The sequence below is a fragment of the Panthera uncia genome (assembly GCF_023721935.1).
Source record: "Panthera uncia isolate 11264 chromosome C1 unlocalized genomic scaffold, Puncia_PCG_1.0 HiC_scaffold_4, whole genome shotgun sequence".
Classification (NCBI taxonomy): Eukaryota; Metazoa; Chordata; class Mammalia; order Carnivora; family Felidae; genus Panthera; species Panthera uncia.
Window position 1 is genome coordinate 11,291,874 of NW_026057585.1, and position 23,027 is coordinate 11,314,900.

At 36.1% G+C, this 23,027-nt stretch overlaps 1 protein-coding gene across 4 annotated transcripts in view; it reads right to left on the reverse strand.

Moving 5' to 3' along the window:
* RAP1A (RAP1A, member of RAS oncogene family) overlaps window positions 1-23,027 on the reverse strand; it is a 79,489-nt gene that overhangs the window by 52,061 nt on the left and 4,401 nt on the right. Inside the window, exon 2 of one of the 4 annotated variants that reach the window (XM_049616572.1) lies at window positions 19,817-19,910. The exons of 2 other annotated variants lie outside the window; for them this stretch is intronic. Coding sequence is in view for 1 of the 2 variants with exons in the window: in XM_049616573.1 (XP_049472530.1) it covers window positions 19,817-19,830 (14 nt within the window). In the remaining variant the exon portion in view is untranslated. Of the gene's footprint in view, window positions 1-19,816; window positions 20,966-23,027 lie in introns of those variants that run through there. One more of the 4 variants, XM_049616573.1, reaches the window with a different exon arrangement.

A 23,027-nucleotide genomic window follows, 5' to 3' on the forward strand; every position in this document is an offset into this window, starting at 1 on the left:
ACAATCTTTAAATTGTCATAAAAGAAATATTTCCATGATATATGATAAAATTTCCAAACAACCACATACACAAAATACCACAAATAAATGGAAACAATAGCACAGTTAAGCAGTGCCTTTGTCATGAAACACCAGAAAATATGATTATAGAGGAATTTCTATGCAGAATTCTTGACAACAAGTATACCAGATATTTTCACTGAAAAACAGAATTCTCAATATAGAGCAAACTAAAAGACCAATAGGTTACCTACAACATTCATACACATTCACAATGCTTAGAAATTTCTCAGTATCTAGACTGATCTTAATCCTTTGGTAGATAATGAAACTATCAGAACAACAGCATATATAAATCGCAAAATCTGAAAAATGCTACATACAAGTAAATTACAAAATTACCAACTCTTAACAATTGTGTTTGAGTCTAATGCTTTCGGACTCACATAATTTTCAATGTTCTTCAAAAATGAATTATTATAATATTTTATTGATAAAAATTTACCAATTTAAATAACTTCATATTAGTTAAAAGATACCAATCAATAAGAACTATTAAAATTCTCTGAGTATAAAAAAAAACTTAGAGGCCTAGATCTGGACTAAGCTTGTTAACTGGGAAAAAGTATTTAGAGTCAAATCAAAAACCACTTGAGTACAGGAAAAACATTAAGTATTACTAAAGTCTTGAGGGTCAGGGTTCAAAGGCAGATACTACAATTAAACATATATGACTAAATTTCCTAGAGGCTAAAATCTTAACATTTAGATCTAGAGCCCTGTTTCTAACAATGCCTTTTACTGGCTAGACGTAAATAACTGATTTATTTGCCTAAATCAATCTAAGGCATACTGAGCCCAGGAAACATCAAACTTAACTCAGTATCTGGATTAATACCGGGAAAAAAAAACAGTATTACAGTGGTGCCTAATCTTACAAATATCCATTATGTTGATCTACTACGAATACATGGCAGTGATAAAAGAAAATAAGACCAGTTGACTAAATTTAGTAAGACAAAAATATTATAATGCCTTTGTGCAAAGTGTTAGTTTGATTAATTTATCAATTGTATGGCCTCTAGGTAACAACAACCATTGGAAAAAGTCAAACATTTTTCCAAAAGCCAATTCTATGTTGAGAAGTGGCTCTACTCTGAGGCATGCATTCATTTTTTATTCCTTTAGTCTGCATTTGCTGAAATGTATTTACAAATTGGGCACCAAGTTCGGGGTGCGGGGGGAGGGTGGGTGAAGGAAAGAAAAGGAAATCTGAAAGACAGATACATGCTGTCTCTCCAAATCAGAACAAAACCTCTCTAGCTCTAACTGGCAGGGCTCCCCTACTAAACAGCAGCAGTGCAGTGGACGCAAACACACTGGAGTGAAAAAGCCTGCCAAATTAATGTTATGAGAGCAAAGAGAAAGAGTAGAAAAAATTTGGTCATTTATTAAAGGTTCTGTCAAAACTAGGGTAATGAAGCATACAAAAGGAAACGGAGAGGTTTACTTTTACAAGAATATCTTGTTATCAGCACACAAAAGTGAAGCAAAAAGAACTGGGCAGTCCAAATACAATTCATGAAAAAGGCTCCTGATCATTAAGAATTATTAGTAAATGTCTAAATTAATTTCCTTTTTTTCAATACCTGGCCTGGTATAAATCGTTGTGTCTGTAATCCGAGGAAAATCCCACAGCACAGGTTTCCCACCGTACTAAAATAAAATCTCAGACACGTCGATCCCTTCATCATCTCCCAACCTATCAGCTCCTCTCCTTCTCTCCTAAATCTAGATTCCAAGAGCGGTCATCAGTGTAGCTTAGTAGCTAAGCATAGACTTTGGAACCTAACTTCTGGGTCTGAAGTCCAGCTCTGTCACTTACCTGCTCTGTAATCGTAGGCAATGTCTTAACCTCTCTGTGCCTCAGTTTCATCATTAGGATAACAGTGCCTACTTCAGAGGGTTACTCTGAGTAAATAAGTTAGTATCCCTAGTGCATATGTATAAATGTGCCTACCACAGAGTATGGGCTCTATATGTGTCCGCTCTTCATCATAATTATACCCTTTTGAGTTAGTCTTTGACCAGCTACCTCTATTCTGTGTATTCCTGTGTTTCCCCCCAAATCAGCCAATGTAACATCAACCATGAATGAATCTTAAAATCTTTCTTCATTGCAGGAGACAACACCATTATGTAACTGACATCACTACGACACATTCCTGGTCTGAAATCTCACCTGGACCTTCAGTATTGCACATCAATCCTCTTACCAATCATTGTTATACTTCCTCCCTCATTCCCTCCCCCCCTTACTAGTATCAAGTCCAGTCACTATCATCTTTTTTCCTCAAGTCCCACTCAGAAGATAAAGTCCCTCCTCACATTTAAAGGTCAATCCCTCTACCTGCTCTCTACTAATCCCTCTGCAATCTTCTGTCACGCAAGCTAGAAACATGCATGCCCATGTACAATCTGTTCCCCAAATATGATCGATAGCTAAGTCCTGTGGATTTTACCTCCTAAATATTTCTTAAAATTGTTTACCCTTTTCATGCCTATTACTTGTTAATCAAAGCACTCATCATCCCTTAACCAAGTATTTCCATGAGCAATCAGAGATTAAGGAGAATCAAAAAACTGCAACATCAGAAGCTGAGGGAAGAGCAGTAATACTGACATTCTTTTTTAGCCTCCACCCAGCCTTACACCCCTTGAATCTATCCTCCAATGCAAGCCAGAACGATTTATTTAAAATGCAACCCTACTGTGGTTCCCCTGCCTAAAATCCTTGAACAGTATATACCACCCTCTCCCTATGAATTCTTAACCATTCAGGTTAAGAGACTAGCCCTTCTTCCCATCAACCATGGATGTACTTCAAAAGATAGGAGAAAAGAAACCTTTTTTTGTTTTTAAGACTAAATATAATTTTCTGAAGAATAGAAGAGGATCCAAAATTTGGTCCAAAAATTTCAATTCTCATGGAGTCTACGACTCCAAAAAGGTCCACTCTTCTAGAGGACTTAGGACCAAGCTCATTAACAGGGCCTGTAAAGTTCTCCATGATCTGGCCCTGGTCCATGTCAGCTTCACCAGCTGTCCCTCTATGTGGGCAGATATCAAGAATTGGTGAAGTAGACATCTGTTATTTTTGCATGTCTAGTATCCCTTCCTCCTTCTTTTGGTAACAGCATCCTGACTCTCTGTTGGGAAATAACCCATCTCCCTCACTGCAGTTTTGGTGGAACTGTCAATCAAGATGCCCCACCCTCCAGTGGGCAAAGGAGATCTCTTACCCCTCAAGGTAGGCCATTCAGGCAGATTTTCCTAAGAAGCTGAAATTTGAGGAGAGTGATATAAAGGCGGGAAATGGTTAAAGTAGATTCATTCTGACTGTGCTACGCTAAAGACGCTGTTTATTCCTGCTACCTAGGTCTCAAGCCCTGCACACTGACTGCCCTGGTGCTTCTTGAGGCTTCCTGAGGCCTGCATGCTTATTTTTTTCTTACATTCTATTATTCAACATCCTTCAAATACACGTATTTTTCTGCTTAAATTAACCATTTTAGCCATTTGTTCATCCTTTTACTGGAAAAATATTTATTGAATTACGTGACGGTTAGCTGTAGGTGTCACTTGGCTAGGATACAGTAGTATCCAGTTACACAAACAAACACAGAATCTAGGTGTTGCTGTGAAGGTATTATGTAAATGTGGTTAACATCTAACATCAATTGACGTTAAGTGAAGGAGATTATCAATAATGTAGGGAAGGCTCCATCCAATCAGTTGAAAGCCTTTAAGGGCAAAACTGAGGTTCCATGAAAAAGAAATTCTATCATGTGGCTGCCAGAGAGTTTCCAGCTGCCCTACCCTATAAATTTTGGACTTGTTAGGCCCCACAACAACATAAGCCAATTTCTTGAAATATATCTCCCACTACACACACACACACACACACACACACACACACACACACACAATTATTTATGCATAAATAATTGTGTGTGTGTGTGTGTGTGTGTGTGTGTGTGTGTGTGTGTATCCTACTGGCCTGTTCTTTGGAGACCCCAAATACACACACCTACTGGTGCTAAGAACAAGACAAAGTCTGTTCCTGTTGCTTGCAACCAAAGAACCCTAAGTACTGTTATATACGTGACTAAGGACAGAGTTCACAAAGAGCTCCCTGTTTTATCCATGTGCTAATCGTTTAAGCTAGGAGTACAATTTTTAAATTCTAAACCTAATGGCAACAAAAATAATTTTCTAGATTCCTCCAAAGTACAGGGAATTAAAGAATGAAGGCATACTTAAGAAAGAAAGAGTGTCTAAAATAGGCAGAATGGGTGGGTTCCTTTACTCTAGTTCAGGAATCAGTATACTCTGACCTGTAGGCCAAATAGGGCTCACTGCCTATTTTTGTGTGGCCTATAAACTAAGAATGGTTTTTACAGTCTTAAACGTCTTTCTTTTAAATCAAAAGAAAATTAGTATTTCATGACATGTGAAAATTGTATGAAATGTAAACTTCAATGTCCATAAATAAAGTGGACACAGTCATGCTCATTTGTTTACATATAGTCTATGGCTGCTTCTGCCCTACTGTATTGCAACAGAGACCGTATGTCCCTAAAAACCTAAAATATTTCTTATCTGGCCCTTAACAGAAAAAAGTTTGCTGACCCCTGCTCCAGTAAAGAAATTCAAAGAAAGTATGAATTTTGGCAAATGGGCAAGAAAAGGGTAAAACTGTTAGAAAAGAAGATACAAGAAAAAGAATATATTAATTGTACTACTATTTATTGAGTATTTACCATATACAAAACACTGGGTTTGTTTTGTTATGTTTGAGAGAGACAGCACATGTGTGTGCAAGTTGGGGAGAGGAGCACAGGGAAAGAGGGGGGAGGGAGGGGGGGAGAGAGGGGGGGAAAGAGAGAGAGAGAGAGAGAGAGAGAGAGAGAGAGAGAGAATATCTTACGCAGGCTCCTTGCTCTGCAGAGTCAGATGCAGGGCTTGATCCCATGAGCCTAGGATCATGATCTGAGCCAAGATCAAGAGTCGGATGCTCAACCAACTAGGCCACCCAGGTGCTCCTACAAAATACTGTTTTGAGCACTTTACATATTAATATTTCTAATCTTCGCAACATTCCTATGAGGTAGAGACTATTATCCCCATTTTATAGATGAGTCAGAGGCTAAAACAAACTTGCCCAAGCTCAACAGATATAAATTACAGAACTGGGATTGCAACACAGACAGTGTGGCTCTAGCACCTGTGAGGTTAACCAACAACACCATACTGCTTTACCACTGACCTTCTGGTCTATCTCATCTGCACTGCATTAATTTAATGAGTTGATTTTCCTTAGAATTGAAATATTACAAACTCTGTAGATGAATCAATACTAGAATAAATGAAGAAGTTTGTGGCAGTACATTCCTTTGAGAACATGAGGGATTTCCAAGACCTATGCCTATCACCCTTCTTAAAGATAGGAAAGTGAGGAAGACACCCGTTGGACTCAATCATCACTTTCCCCTATCCCATGCTTGAACTCAAAAGTTTAGGCAGGCTTCCATACTCAGGCTAAGATAAAGCACATTCTCTTCTCACATATCTTGCCTCATCACGACCAATTAATTAAGAATCTCTGGATGGTGGAGCTGCCTGGGTGGCTTAGTAGGTAAAGCATCCAACTCTTGGTTTCAGCTCAGGTCATGAGCTCATGATTTGGGAGATCAAGCCCCACGGTGGGCTCTGCACTAACAGTGCAGCACCTGCCCGGGATTCTTGCTCTCTCCTCTTTCTCTCTGCCCCTTCCCCACTGGGGAGCACTTGTGCACACACACTCTTTCTCTCAAAATAAATAAATAAACTTAAAAAAATAATAAATAAAAGAATTTCTGGATGGTGGAGCCAGGATGTGGTTATTTCTCAAAGCTCCTCAGTTAATTCTAACATATGGCCAAGCCAGAATGGAGACCCACACATCAGTATACTTCTCTCCTTTCAAGAAGAGCAGTGATGACAAAGAATCCAGGTAAGGGGAAGGGCAAGGCTAGAGATGGGAACTTGACAAAACCTGTCTTTGAAGAATGGAATTTTTATTTAGTGCTACAGTATGCTAGTAAAGAACATTTCTAGTCTTCTTGCCTCACCATCTGAAAACTTTATTAAAAAAAAAAAAGCAAGGGGGCGCCTGGGTGGCTCAGTTGGTTAAGCGGCTGACTTCAGCTCAGGTCATGATCTCGCGGTTTGTGAGTTCGAGCCCCACGTCGGGCTCTGTGCTGACAGCTCAGAGCCTGGAGCCTGTTTCAGATTCTGTGTCTCCCTCTCTCTCTGCCCCTCCCCGTTTCTTGCTCTGTCTCTCTCTGTCTCAAAAATAAATAAACGTTAAAAAAAAAATAAAAAAAAAAAAAAAAAGCAGGTATGAAAACAAAAATATTTGTATATATGCATATACATATGTTTACACAAAAAAATTTCAGTAAGGGTACACAGCAAACTGTTAACTATTATTTTTTCCCTTATCTGTACTTTTTTCTTGATCTGTACTTTATATGTTACCTGTTATTTCTTCTCATAATGCATGACTTGTTTAGTTCAAAATAATGAGCTTTTTAAAAACAGTGTGACTAAAAAGATCTTCAAAGATTACTTTAATTATACTTTGAATAGAAAAATAATTATATAAAAAACTAGTAAAAATTACTTGGTGCTTTTTACTGAAAAGCAGTTTACTTTTTGTCAGCACACAAAACATAAAATCTCCCTACTTCTCTGTGCAGTGGAGATCTATATTCTAACAAACGTATTAATAAATCTTTCCCACCAAATGGCTATTACTAATTAAAGTCTTACTAATACTAATTTATAACAATACTGAGTGTGAGAAGAAAATATTTTAAATAAGAATAAAATGGAAATATTTTGAAGTTTTACTAACACAAATGTCTATCACACAGGCTAATTTTTACAATATTTATAGTAGTCTCAATTTAGTTAAAATAGCCTCCTTATATGGATTACACATTTAAATGAATTTTAAGTTTTTCATATGGCTTCCAGCTTCAGAAAACAAAGAAGTAGGCAATGGGGGCGGTAAAGCAGTACCCGAGCAATCAAAGGGCTTGGCCAAAGGTCTAAAGCCATAATGAGTTAATGCTCAAACGTGTTGTCATTTGTTTGCTGTTGTGATACTTCGGTAAAGGACCCAGCTTCGTGTATATTCATAAAGCATAGAATAAAATAGAATCACCAAAGAATAGAATCTCCAACCTGGTTAAATGGTAAGTCTCAAGAGACAAAATCACATCAGCAATGCTAATTTTTTAAAACATAGCAGGCAAAAAGAAAGACCATCACCATGAGGGAAAACAGATGGGTTTTTCAATCCGCTGGAGAAAAGAACCGTGACCCAAAGCAAGGTAAACCTCTGCAACGGACTGGGGCTAGCTGTAGACAAGTCAACGTGGAGAGGCTACTCATAGAAAATTGCCCTGTATGAACTGCCTAGGTAGAGTTAGCATTTATTACATTTATTATGATTAGCCTTCATCCTAGTGGCGAGTGTAGTACCCACAGGAGGGATTTTTCATTACAAAGGTAAACTAACTCTCTCAGAACACTAAGAGCATTTGGAAGTCTCACTCAAGAGTGTGTCTTAAAAAAGAAAATTAGGGGCGCCTGGGTGGTGCAGTCGGTTAAGCGTCCGACTTCAGCCAGGTCACGATCTCGCAGTCTGTGAGTTCGAGCCCCGCGTCAGGCTCTGGGCTGATGGCTCGGAGCCTGGAGCCTGTTTCCGATTCTGTGTCTCCCTCTCTCTCTGCCCCTCCCCCGTTCATGCTCTGTCTCTCTCTCTGTCCCAAAAATAAAATAAAAATAAAAAATGTTAAAAAAAAAAAAAAAAAAAAAAAAAGAAAGAAAATTAGCTCATATAATTATAGTCGGGTCAGGACCAACATTTAAAGATTTTAGTGATGGTGTCAGCAATTCAATTTAAATTTAAAGGTGAAAGTACCTGAGAAAAATTAGCCCTTTTTGTAAAAAAACAAAAAACATTTCTACTTTGAAAACCAAAGCATAATTTTTTTTGCAATGTTAAACGGCTTCTCATAAAGAAACTTACCTGAATCCAGCAAAAACACTAATTAGATTAAGATTCTATAAAAATCGGGTGTTGGTTCACAAGTGTTACCTAATATAATAACTATTCTGATAGATTTTTAACTTTATGAGACTCCAACCCTCAGAAAAAATGTATGAATAACTCTAAAGATGATATATAATGGAACTCTATAAAAATAAGCAGGAATAGCATAGTGAGAGATATCTAAAATACGTACCAGAAATGTAAAAAGAGAAAGAGAATGTATCTCCTATATATAACTATATACCTAGTTACCAAGTTTAAAAGGAAGGAAAGTTGGATTGCAAACAAGAATATGCCCGAGATACTTCAATCAATAAACCAAAGATTAAAAGGCATATTTGACAGAAATGTTGTTCCAAATATTCCAGAAAGCTCACAGCTCAACAGCTTTTTTTCTTTACTTTGCAATTCAGAGGTGCTTTTAGAGTTCTAAATTTTTTTTTTTCAACGTTTTTTATTTATTTTTGGGACAGAGAGAGACAGAGCATGAATGGGGGAGGGGCAGAGAGAGAGGGAGACACAGAATCGGAAACAGGCTCCAGGCTCCGAGCCATGAGCCCAGAGCCTGACGCGGGGCTCGAACTCACGGACCGCGAGATCGTGACCTGGCTGAAGTCAGACGCTTAACCAACTGCGCCACCCAGGCGCCCCGTGCTTTTAGAGTTCTAAATCACTGCTAGGCACTAAAAGTTCTCAAGCCCTAAAACTGTAAATCTTCAGAAATCTATAATTTTCTAGTCTAGTTAAAATACATATGCTTGGCTTTTAAAAAACAATAAAACAAAAAAGCTAGCCAAACTGTAACTTATAATCTGAAAAATATACAGACACATGTGCCTACTTAATGGAACATTTTACATTTCCAGGTATAAAAGCACAACACTACAAAGTTACAGTAACTAAAATCTAGTAGCAACATCAGAGTAGGCAAATAAAGCAAGCCTAAAAACTAAAAAAAGAAAAAAGAAAAAGAAACTCAAGCATGTATTTTATTTCCAATTCTTAAATGATCCAGCAATTCTAACACAAATGGGAATTTTTGATACAGAAAAACACAAGCAAACAAAGGTGTATGCAAACAACAAAACCAAAAAACCAGGAAACAAAAGGTTTTCAATAGAAGAATGGATAAATTACTAGACATCATTAATGGTGGTTGTCCTTGGGGAAAGGGGATTTTCACCCTCTAAACTATACCTACCAAAAATATTTAAATGTACAGAATAAAATAATTCTACTTCTTGGAATTTATCCTAAGGAAACAATTAAGACTGCATGGAACAATTCAACTGCAATGATATTCAGACCAGTACTTACAATAAAAAAACTGAAAAGTATACGAAATCATTTAAATGACGGCAAATTCATATAACAGAATACTATGCACTGATATTATTTATTCTTAGATATTATTAAAATATACTCATTTTTCACAAAAATTCACAATATATTTTTATTTTTTTCACATTTATTTATTTTTGAAAGAGAGACAGAGCATGAGCAGGGGAGGGGAAGAGAGGGAGAGTCACAGAATCTGAAGCAGGCCCTAGGCTCTGAGCTGTTGGCACAGAGCCCAATGCAGGGCTCGAACTCACAAACCACAATATCATGACCTGAGCCAAAGTCGGACGCTTAACCAACTGAGCCAACCAGGCACCCCCACAATATATTTTTAAAAGGAAAATGAAACATTATGCTTCTGATCTCCTTTAAGTTTATTTGTTTATTCATTCTGAGAGAGACACAGACAGAGAGCCCGCAGGGGGACAGAGAATCCCAAGCAGGCTCGGCACTGTTAGCCCAGAGCCCAATGTGGGCCTCAAACCCACAAACCCTGAGATCATGGCCTGAGCCAAAACCAAGAGTCGGACACTTAGCTGACTCAGACACCCGGGCACCCGTGATCTCATTTTTTAAAAGAAAAAAATACATATGCATTAAAAACCACTGGTAAAGATATATACCAAATACTAATAGGCTGAGAAGTAAAATTAAGGGTTATTTATTTTTTTTTTTTAGCTTATTTCATGCACTCTCAAAAGGGGCATTATCGCCCCCAAGGGGATGAAAATTGGCTATTGAGGGCAAAAGAAAAAAAAGGAAAGAAAAGGAACATTTTCTGCTTATAAAACACAAATTAATATATAATACATAAACAGAGAGGTATTAAAATTTTATAAGGGGGTACAATTAGAAAAATAATATCTAAAAAGACTGGGGCAGGACGAGCGATAATGATAAAAAGGCTGAGAAACACTGCCTCATTGGTACTCTCAATTTTTCTACAATGAACTCGATTATTACTTGCGTTTGAATGGTAATATATGTACAGTTAACTAATTAAAAAGACATATACGATGGAAGTTAAGACAGCATTAATTTTCATTATTGAATATAAAATTTATTCCTATACTGTCTTTAAAATAGAATACAGAGTTTTTAAAATATAATACTAAAATGAAAATATAAAGAAATTGATAAAGTACTGCATCAGAACATCTGGATTCACCTGAAGAAGTAAACTACAGATTCCTTGGCCTTACTGCAGACCAATCAAGATTTCTATGAATGGGGCGAGTGGCTTTTATTAAATGAGGCATATTTATATCATCATCCCACTCCATGGAAATATGAAATGCAGATAGATTTTAAGTCTAAGAGATTTTTAAATTATGTACTAAAGTGATAAAATTAAACTAAGAGCCTAGAAATCTAGGAATCCCTGCTAAACTCCTCCCTTTCCTTTAAGGAACTTGATTCAAATTTCTTCATGAACTCTCAAACACACCCTATTATTCACTATCTCTACTGGGTACAAGGCACTGTGAAGAATATAAAACAAAAAAGGAATATTGATAAATTTTGCCCCTATTTTAGGGGCAAATAAACTCACTTAGGCCAACATAACCATTGGCTTTCTCAAGGCACCATTAGTCACAAAGAAACACAGGTTTTCTTTGCTCTTATGATGCAAATTAAACAAGGAACAAAAGTCACTGTTGGATAATAATAGCTAAGATGCAGTCAGTCACACTCAGTTCTCTAGTTAGTATACTTAACTTGGCACATCGGCCTTCAAATACGCAGGATTCCAAATTCTGCCTACACCAAATTCAAAATCTCCCTTGTTAAATCCTCCAGGTTTAAAATGTTAAACCACAATGCCAAGATTTATTGCATACATAAAAAATGAAACTACCTTGGTGCATAGCTAAAAGTCCTATTTAACTGACTGAGAATATACCTGGATTAGTCATAGTGGATACAAAGTGTAAGATATCGCTCCAGTCCCTAGCAATCTTCTCCAATTTTTTATAGCCACCAAAGCCAACTTTCGGTGGTCTTAATACTAACAGTGTCAGCAATAATAATTAAGTGCTTTTTGTATGCCACACACACTCATTTAATCTTCAGACATGTCTGAGAAATAGGTATTGTTCTTTTTCCATTTTACAGATGAAAAAAAAAAAAAAAACCAACAACGAGAAATAAGGAGGTGAAGTTGCAGCTGGCAGATGCGATCTGTGATCTGCAAACCTTCACTGAGTGTTTTTGCCTGCTGACCACAAATATGTTACTACCAAATGACCAAATATTCAAAGTGAGATTTGGTGTTATCATCTCTCTATATAAATAAATTTAAAACTTGTAATTAAATAATTATCCATAAAACATCATATAAATGTATGTGACTGAGGCAAACCTGAGTGAGAAGAATTGAACAAAAATTGTCCAAGTTATCATATCGATAGTACAATACTCTTCCCATTTCTCTTGCTCCTTAAACCCCAAAAAAGGCAACTTAATTTTGCTTGGTTTTAAAGTACAAATTTTAGGGGTGCGTGGGTGGCTCAGCTGGCTGAGTGTCCGACTTCAGCTCAGGTCATGATCTCATGGTTTGAAAGTTTGAGCCCTGCATCAGGCTCTGTGCTGACAGCTCAGAGCCTGGAGCCAGCTTCAGATTGTGTCACCCTCTCTCTCTGCCCCTCCCCTGTTTGTGCTCTTTCTCTCTCTCTCAAAAATAAACATTTAAAAAAATTTTTTTAGGGGCGCCTGGGTGGCTCAGTCGGTTAGGCGTCTGACTTCGGCTCAGGTCACGATCTCACAGTCTGTGAGTTCGAGCCCCACGTCAGGCTCTGGGCTGATGGCTCAGAGCATGGAGCCTGCTTCCAATTCTGTGTCTCCCTCTCTCTCTGTCCCTCCCCCATTCATGCTCTGTCTCTCTCTGTCTCAAAAATAAATAAAAACATTAAAAAAATTAAAAAAAAAATTTTTAAATAATGAAATACAGATTTTATCATTACAGCCTTTAATTCATTTTATCCCATAAGAATTTTCATCTTTAAAAGTTTTACTAAATTTCATTTCATATTCTATAGTGAATTCATTTTAGAACTTTCATTTTCCTTTCTCTTAATTTTTTTTAATGTTTACTTATTTTTGAGAAAGAGCAGGAGGGGCAGAGAGAGAAGGAGACAGAGGCTATGAAGCAGCTCTGCACCAGGAGTGGAGAGCCAGATGTAGGGCTTGAACTCATGAACCGTGAGATCATGACCTGAGCCGAAGTCAGATGCTTAACCAACTGAGCCACCCAGGTGCCCCTATTACTTTCATTTTCTTATTATAAAATATATGATGTATAAAAATTCAGAAAATAAAAGGTATAAAGAAAAAAATAAAACCACCTATAATCCCAACTTCAAGATAACTTTAGTCTTTTTGGTATTTCCTTTATGCCTATATATGAATAGGTATTTTGTAAAATTTAGAACTGAAATTATACTATATAAACACTGGTAGTCTGTTTATTTCTCTCCTAACAATAGAGAATTTTTTAAAAATCGTGCAAATACAATTCTGATTGATTTTCTACAAAACACTTTGGCTTATTGGACTTTTTACATAAAGTGTTCTCTCTCTTGCAAGTATTGGAATGTTTTTAAAAACTCGTTAAATTTTACTGATTAAATAAGCATTTTCTTTGGACTACTAAAAAACGGCACACATCCATCTTCAGCACATCAATATATCGAAGACATGGTTATGGAAGTGTTATGGCTGCAAAAGATCAAAACCGTGACAATTCACTCTAGACACAAGCTCAGCCCAGTACACTGGAACCCAAGAAAGCCAGCTGAGAACACCACAAAGCGAGGATTCTTTATATCCAGTGTTGAAGGCCTAGTGCTTACATACACATGCAAGCAGATGGTACTGAGTGGTGACACAATCTCAAGCTCGTCCCATTAATGACAGTAGTCCAAGTCTAAAACAAAATGGGAATAACAGAATGACTACATCATCTAAACCACTCTACTCATGGTTTCAACTGCAGATTTTGGTTGGTTCTTGAATTATAATACTGTCCTATTACAATGTGAAAACTATGACACTGGAGTACTATGAGAAGTCACTGAATATTTATTTAAAGTTCAAAGGAATGTTTTACAATGAAGTTTGTCCTAAGTGTGAAACTATTCAAAAGACACAAAAACTTTTTAAAAAGAGTATACTATTCAACCAATTTGAGTTACTCAAATTCCAGACTTACCATTTGGATGTAAAAGAAACACCATCCAAGTAACCTACTACCTGAAAATCTAAACAAACAAAGGTGAGTCTGAGACGTAAGATTCACCTTCTAAACTCACTTGCCCGTGGTTTTTCTTAAATTAATCTGATATTCTTAAATAATTAAATTAATCAAAGTCACCTGCAATTTTTAGATATACACATCTACAGGGCAAACTGACACTTCTACTTTATATGCAAAACAATGTCCGGAAGCATGAAAATTTCATACCAGGGGTTATGTCATTACTAAACTGATTCTACGATTAGAATGGAAGAGTGGAATGTACAGGAAAGCAGTCTAAAAGTTGTCATGCAGAAATATAGCAAAAAACCCAAAATAACAAGAAGAACACTTCAAGGATACCAAGAACCAAAATGTCATATAAAGTTTTATTTTTTACAGACCAGTCATCTTACAACCTTAGTATCGGACAACTGGAAACAAATTTTAAAATACGTTCCTGCTTCACAAAAACAACCCTGTTCATTCTGTCTACATTTATTGTACTGTACTTCCAACTCAAATCAACGTGACAGATCCCACACTCCATGAGATAATGTTACTGCCACACGTGGTAAGGTTCATCATATCCTCTCTGAAGGTCCCTATAGGCCACCATCTCTAAACTAAGTGTTCTTTTTACTCATTCAACATTAATTTATCTCCTCACAGCTCACATTTCATCAATTTTGGTTCTGTTTCGGGGAAAATAAATTTCTTTTCTAATCACAGCAACTTCCATGTGTTATTTATTCTCCTATGGTTAATCCTGTATCATAATCCATTCTCTTTTGTAATCTTCATCTAAAATAGTTTCACTCTCTAGATGACCTGCATCTGTTTTCATCTCTTAGGCATCCATTCCTATTAGGTATTCATTTGAAAAAACTCTAAGCTTAAATTTATTAAGACATTAATTCATTTAAAGGATTAGAAGCTTTATAAATACACAGTTTAGAGATCTCATACTATCGTTCTGCCTAACATCAGTTGGAATAATGGAATATAGTTTTCAGAAAACTATAGTAAATTTTTAAAGTTAAAAAAAAAATAAGAGACATAGAACCAAAAGATGGTATCTTGAATATGAATACAAAAGATGATATCCTGAATGTTTTAAAAACTAAAAACATTATAGACTACTCAGTTAAAATCAAAGTGGAAATTATACTTTCCCAAGTTTTTAGTCTTTATTTCCCTCCTCAGGATTTTTACTGTGTGATTTATTTTAAGTAACTTAAACTTCGGGGGGGGGGGGGGGGGGGGGGAGGGGAGATTTACAGAGGAAAAAAGGTTAAACCAATTATTTCTGAGGAATTTTCTAGGCTCATTTGGAAGAAAAATGATGTGTTACACTAAAGAAAGGATTATAAGAATATAGGGATTCACCTACTTGTTCATTTATTCATGTTTGGATACAAGTAAACTATAAATATTTATTGATCACTTGTGTGCTTTGTAACTGTGGTAGTCTCTTCTGGAAGTTTGCTGTCAGTATGATCCTTTATAATTAGAGTTTGTTAATTGTCATAAGTTATATAATTACTTTGAGTTTTATCATCTGTAAAAAGTGAACAATATTTCGCAGATTTGCTGTGCAGATTACGTGAGATACAGTAATTTTACCTTCAAAAAAACATTACTTCCCTTCTCCCTGTAGATCCCTCTAGAGATTAGGACACTGATCAGTGGTTCTCAACCTTACTCTGAAAAATCTCTTCTTTTGTCCACAGATTCCACATCTTTAGATTTTTGGTAGATTTTTGTCTACCAACTGCACTGACATTTAATTAACCAGATAGGTAACAGCTAATCAGAAGTCTCAAACTGCCAAAGGCATAAATACTAATGAAACTCAATGTTAGGTTCTTGAGGTGCAAGCATGTTTTATTTCATTAACAGCTTACAAATCACAATATATGATAATGATTTGTGATAATCAGTCACAAAGATTTGAGTCAATACAGTTATTGGTCAAAGCAAAGACATACAATATTTCACCTATTTAAATCTATTGAGAAAACATACATAATTTTCATAAGGCTTTTTACAATATGGGAATAATTTGTTCCTTTCTCTGCAGACCCCTAGGAAAAACGTAATTTATTTACCAGGTTAGTGATTTTCTATGTCTAAAGAAACTACTGGTTACCCTACGGATTTGTTTTAAGCCAGTATCATTACTAACACCACCTTCAAATTCAAAAGTTACATATATTTATCCATAAAGGTAAGTAGGTAGTGATACCCTGTGTCTTCCCTGGTATTTGTAAGAACAAAATCCAAACCCTTCACCAAAGCCTGATGTGGTTTGATTCTTGCCAACCCCATCCCATCCACCAGTCTCTTCTCAGCCTATCACTATGGACTTCTTAAACGTGACCTACTGGTTCCCACTTCAGGGCTTTTGTACCACGGGGGCCCTCTGCCTACTTCACTCTTCTTGCAAATCATCACATTTAGCTTTTATTCATTCAGGCCTCAGATTAAATGTTACCATCTCAGAGCTTTCCCTGCTATCACTCTACTATCACTCTAAACCCTCCTATCACTCTAGTATTTCACCGTTACAGCTTCCTCATGGCATTTGTGACCTCTGAAATTACCCTGTTCCCTTATTTGCTTATTATTTCTCTCTACCACCACCAAACCCCACCAATATCAAGAGTTCCATGAGAACATGTTTTATTCACTGTTCTATCTCTAGCTCCTAGAATACTACAAGGCACCCAATAATCATGCAGTTACTATTTGCTGGATCACTGGCCAAGCTGTTTAAGACTATTCTGGAGAAAGACTGATTTCTTAGTAAAGAACTTACATTTAGCATTCAAAATTACTGATTCAAAAGAAATTTAAAAAAATGTTTTTGACTACAGAGAATAAGAAAAATGTATACAACATTCAATTCAACAAGTGAGCTTTCTTTTATGTCTATCCTTTCAGACAGAAAATATTTCACACACTTCGTATGTCACCTCATGTAAAAAGTAAATGAATTTTGGGTGCCTGGGTGGCTCAGTCGGTTAAGTGTGCGACTCTTGATTTCAACTCAGGTCATGATCTCACGGTCTGTGACCTCAAGCCCTGCATCAGGCTCTGCACTGACAGCACAGAGCCTGCTTAGGATTCTCTGTCTCCCTCTCTCTGCCCGCCCCCCCAAATAAGTAAACTTTAAAAAAAGTAAATGATTTTTTAATTTCAGTTTTATTCAAGTATAACTGACATAAAATTGTGAATTTTCTTATAAAAAAGTATGCCATTAGCTGCTAGCCACTCAACCTAATAACTTATTTTTCCTGCCAAGATGCCTGCAGGAAAGCTTCTAAGAATATAAAACATACAGACTGAGAAGGCCACAGTTGCCCTAACAGCGACAGTGCTGGAATGGCCCAAAACAGGGAAGATCCTGCTCTCAGCTATGGCTGGGAAGGAGAGAGGGGTAAGAGTGATCAGACCTAGGAGAATGAGTATAGTTCTGATTTCTGTTGAAAGATCTTGAAACCAATTCAAAAGAGACTCAACTGGAATCTTGTAACTGTTTTAAATACCTGAGGTCTCTTTGGCAAATGAAATCTCATTTGATTGACAATACATGGGCTTTTGCAGTTACACATAAGAAAAACACAGTATTTGTAGTAAATAACACACACAATCTTTAATACTATGTGCTACATTTGCTTACTAATTTAAAAATATTTTTAAAAATACTTTTTAAAAGAAGAGCTTTAAATACAAATAACTAATGAAGAGTTTATTTCAGAGTTTAGAAAATATTTGAAAACTAAAAGAAACATTGAGAAAGGTGTAACAATTCAGTGGTTTAGAAAATGTAAATACCTTAAAAGTTATCACAAGCCTCTATTTATTTTTTAAAAACTGGGGGTTGCTTCTTTTCTCAACTGGTGGTATTAAAAGAAGACAGGGAGCAGATAATCCACAGCCCATGTGAGTTTACTTACCAGTCACAAAGAAACATTAATATCAGTCTGTAGGCTAACTTTCTTGCTTATTATTAGCCAAGTGGAAAGTACAATTTAGCACAGAACTAGAGCCAGGTACCACAATGACTAAGAATGACATTTGCAAATATTTTTTTTAATTGATAAATTAAGTAGGGAAGGAGAGAATATTAAAAGTATTATTCTCTCTGAAGATTCTATACTCAATTTCCTATTTTTCATTGCTCCGTATTTCACTGCCCACAGCATTCTAAGTGTTTAACGAGAAGTCTGCATTTCACTTTTCTTCACTTCTGCTCACACAACTGATGCTTCTAAAGTCCAGTTGCATTGACGCTGAAAGACCACATTCCGAATTTAACCTTACAATGAAGTATTTTAAGATAATACCTCCAGAAATATAATGTCTAAAAGTGAGGGGTCCTTTTTAACTAAGAACTCCAAATGCTAAATAAATAACATTTCTGCAGACTATCCATTGGTCGAAGAAAGCTTAAACATATGCTTTTCACACATGAAATAATAGGAATCTTTTACCCTTCAGTTAAAAAAAAAAGTAGTTGGGGCGCCTGGGTGGCTCAGACGGTTAAGTGTCCGACTTTGGCTCAGGTCATGATCTCATAGTCTGTGAGTTCGAGCCCCGCGTCAGGCTCTGTGCTGACAGCTCAGAGCCTGGAGCCTGCTTCGGATTCTGTGTCTCCCTCTCCCTCTTCCCCTCCCATGCTCATGCTCTGTCTCTGTCTCAAAAACAAATAAAAACATAAAAAAAAAAAAAAAAAAAAGTAGCAACAACCAAAGCATACATAGTGAGTCCTATGTTGTCTAATTCTTCATAGTCTATCCATTAGGCTCAGACTGTTCCTTTTGAATTTCATCTCCAAACTGGGTGCACTTGAAGACCCAGAGACTTTCACAACAATGACTCCTAGCAACTCTCCTCAAATCCTTCCCTCTTGCTTTCGGTTAAACCCTCAGATATGCCTTACCTGTATTAAGCCATCCTCCTTGCCTTCAGTCCCTTTCTTCCTCAATTTATTCTGTACTCTGTAGCTAGATTCATCTTCCAAAAGATAAATGCGCTGATTGGGTCACTTTCCTCATATCAAAACATCTTGTGCTCCTGAATAAAGTCTATACTTCTCAACCTAGCATTCAATGACTTCCAAAGTCTAGCCCAATAAATCTCTCTAGAGCCTTATCGCCATATTTTCTAATTACACAAGCTTAGGCTTCTGTCAAATCAACCCCCTGTCCTCCAACTTGTCCTGAACTTTCTATCTTGGCTCATGCCATTCCTACCATAAAGAATGTCTACCACTCCCCTCCAGCTGCCACTGCTCATGACCTTCTTGCGTCTCTGCATTTATTCATGTAAACAGGGACACACAGATGATATCTCCTGCCCTACCCACCCCCCCCAACCGGGCAAAAAAAAATTAACAACAGCTAGCTTTTATTAAATGCTTACTTTGTGCCAAGCAGTTTTACATATTATTTCTAATGCTTTCAATAAACTTAAGAAGTAGGCATTATTATTCTGCTTGTAAAGATGAGAAAGCCAACGTTCAGAAACACCAAATCATATATTTAGGAAGTTATCTCAAATTAAATTTGAGTTAACTCAGTAAGTTGCCTCAAATCATATACTTAGTAAGTGGCAAAGCAAGGATTTGAACCCAGGCTGCCTAAGTCCAGAGCCATTGCTCTAAACACTAAGTTGCATTGCCTTTTTTTTTTTTTTGTCTGAACCATGTGACTATCTGAAATGATTTAATTTTACATGACATTTCCACTTACTGCTTCTTATACAATAAGCTTTCTCATGTTTGTCAGTTTAGCAAAGGGAGAACATGAAAATGCTACTTCTTTCCAATAAAAGAACAATGCTCAAATTGCAACTTCAAGGAATGTCTTTTCTTGTCACAAAGATTACTTTCACCTAAAATATTTTCAAAGAAATTCATTCCAGGCAACTTTTTCAAAGATGATTGCAAATTACTATTCATACACTGTGATGGTTTTACAGATTATTAATAATAAGAGGATTTTGCGATTACCACCCAAGAATTGTAACAGATATCTATCAAATTGGCAAAGATTGTAAAAACTGACCTACTCAATGCCATTGAAGGTGCAGTGAGACACACACTCTTATACACAGGGTAACCACCCTCTGATCCAGTTATCCCACTTCTGGGAATCTATCCTAAAGGAAGAAAAAAAAAAACAGAGATGCAATCAAAGATAAATGTACAAAAATGTTTGCCCCAGTGTTATTTAAAATAGTAATATTATAAAGAATCAACCGAGAAGTCCCACACTAGGAGACCAATATCCTGTTCAGAGAAAAACGTAGGAACAAAACGATGTATATAAAAGTATAATTCCATGTTTTAAAAAATTAAAAAATGTGTACATGCAACGAAAGAACTAGAAAAATGTACATTAAAATGTTAGCAGTAATTATTTCTAGGTGATGGGTTATAAATGATTTTCCATTTCTTTACAATTATGTTCTTTTCAAAATTTGCCACGGTGGAACATGAATTACTGCAAACAGGAAAAAAAAAAACGTTTAAGTGGCTATAATTACTGAAAATGATCCTGAACCTAACAAGGGCATATTACTTGGAAAAGAAATACTTCCTAGTGGAAAAAAAAAAAAAAAAGTCAAACTGGTTTTGTTTCCAGCTTCTGTTATACTCACACTTACTTTTAAACTGTGTAAAGAATGTCATCCAAAATTCAGTAGTATTCACACAATTGCACTAGGCTCACTATCTAAAAGTCAGCCAATGCTTCAACAGAAAACACCACAGTTAAATGAACTGTTTTATTGTATGTCTACTGAGAATAATAAATGTCCAATTAATCCTAACTCAAAACATGCAAAATGGAAAAACCGAAAAACTATTCTGGTTTTGCAAATTAACTATGTATACTGTTGTTCCCTTGTAAGCACATCACAATTAAGTCTGGAGGGGGGAGGAACTTGAAAATAAAGCTGGCAAACTACCAGCATTCACTAAAAATGCACAGTGATGCATTTTATCTACATGAACATTTCTGTCCTAGGGCATAGTTAACTTTAGTGGCAAAAGATGGTTTTCATCGGTGTAGAAAAAAGATTAAGCTGTTCTATAAAAAAACAAAACAACAATAAATAAATAAACATTCTTGCATTAAACACAGAATTAAAACTGCCAACTGAACTGGGGGCAGGGAGGGGGACTTCGCTACAGTTTGGCATATATGCAGAGAGCGATTTGCCACCCCCCCCCCCCCAAAAAAAAGGTCTTGGAGTAAAGTAAAATAGACAGTAAGGAAACAATTCTTATTTTACTTTACTGTATTTTAAACTGGGTAACTGGTTTTCTTGTAATAGTAAGCTGTCAGAAAATAACACCACGGGTGGGGGGGGAATAATACCACAGAAATAGGTGTTGAGCTACTAAGAAAATTTTGAAAATATCACACTGATTTTACTTAGAAAAAGAGTATCATTCTATTTCCACTCTACCGTGAAAATACAACATTTATTTATAAAACATGTGTCAGGTCCTGGCAAACAAATTATTAGACTATAAATTCCTTATAGTAGAAACTACAGCGTCACATCTCAGTTTCCATCAAAGAACTTAATATTGGGTCATGCAAACATCTGTTCAATGACTGAATCTGAAATCTATTAATAAAATCATGCAACATTTTTACATGCATTCAATGGAATGGAAAAGGTAGATCAAAAGACATCAATGATTTGGGCTAGACACTAAAACTACATAAAATCCAAAGATTAGTGTTAAATTTCAACTGCTAAAATAATTAAGTTATGGTTGCTTGCTTAATGTTCTATAATACAGCCAACCTGTCTAGAACAGAATGATCCTGTTCATAAATGCATTTTTAAATATCACTGAAAACACAGTGAATGAATTTACTCTTCAGATTACACATCTGAACAATTTGAAATGTTCAGTTTGCCATAGGAGATAATTTCCTACTACTAATTTAGAAACTTACAAGCTACATTTGGGATTTGCCCAAAGAAACAATTGCACCCAGTTCTTTGTGCCTCTCTTACTTTTACACTTTTGTGGTTAATAACTATAACAGTTCTATCCTGAGCAAAGTTATTTTATACAACCAGCATAAATGTACACTGCAAACAACCATGAATGTTACAGGTATATATACTTGTGAGTTCAAAGTAAGGTACTTCAAGTTTTAATTAATCCAACAGTACCTTTTACCAGTTACAAAGCGTAGCTTCGTATATTCCTATTCTTATGAAATATGGACTAACTTGAATAAATTCTGAAACCAAACACGGGATTACATATTTAATTCCAAATTCTGTTACCTTTACCATTCTACACTTTGAACCAATCTCTATCAATGGCAACTAAATAGGCTAGAAATAGAAAACTGAATATGTAAAGTAATTTTTTCCCAGACTTTTCTGGAATTAGCCTAAAAAAATAAGTCATCAGTACCTTTAAAAAAAAGCCATTAACTTCTCTAATGATCGAAGTTAATTTCATAAAACATATTTAATCCACCATGTGCATAGCATATACTTCTGAAAATTGTATTAAAACAATTATTTTTAGACCACTTATAAAAGTACACTATTTCTTGTTTCAACTCCACCATAATCATCACGCACAATTTCCTTTTCTTGTTGGTACACACATTTACTTTCTACCTCTAAAGGCCTATTTTCAAGCGGAAACAACAGCATGGCATAGTTCTCTGTTAAACTGCTTTGCTGATCAGTACATCATGATAAGCTAAGCTTATAGGTTCAATACTCTTCTGGATCATTTAACTTTGAAACAAAGTGCCCTCTTAACCACTCATCTCAAAACTGTGAGAAGGGGACTGTAAAGAGTGTGTGAAATCATTCAGTGTCCATAACCACTATTACAAAAATGCATAACCTGAATGGGCCAATATTAACTCTGTACATGAAAGACTGAAAAGCACATAAAAACTATCACTTGTAATCCCCAACATTCACGCGCAAAAAGGGGAGGGGGGGATGGATGCTTCATCTCAATAACATATGAAAGCTTAAATACATTCATGTTTAACCCTGATCACTTTCATAAGATGTGAATTTGGCATTAAGTCATGCAGCAATATATGACATCAGAATGGACAGGATATACTTGGAAATACGCCATAACTCTTTTTAAAACTGATGAGTTTAATCTGAAAAAGAACATTAGGAGGAAGTAATTTTAAGTTCACAATTTTAAACTCACCACAACATTAATATATAAACCGTTTATACAATTTTTTTTCTTTTTTTTTTTTT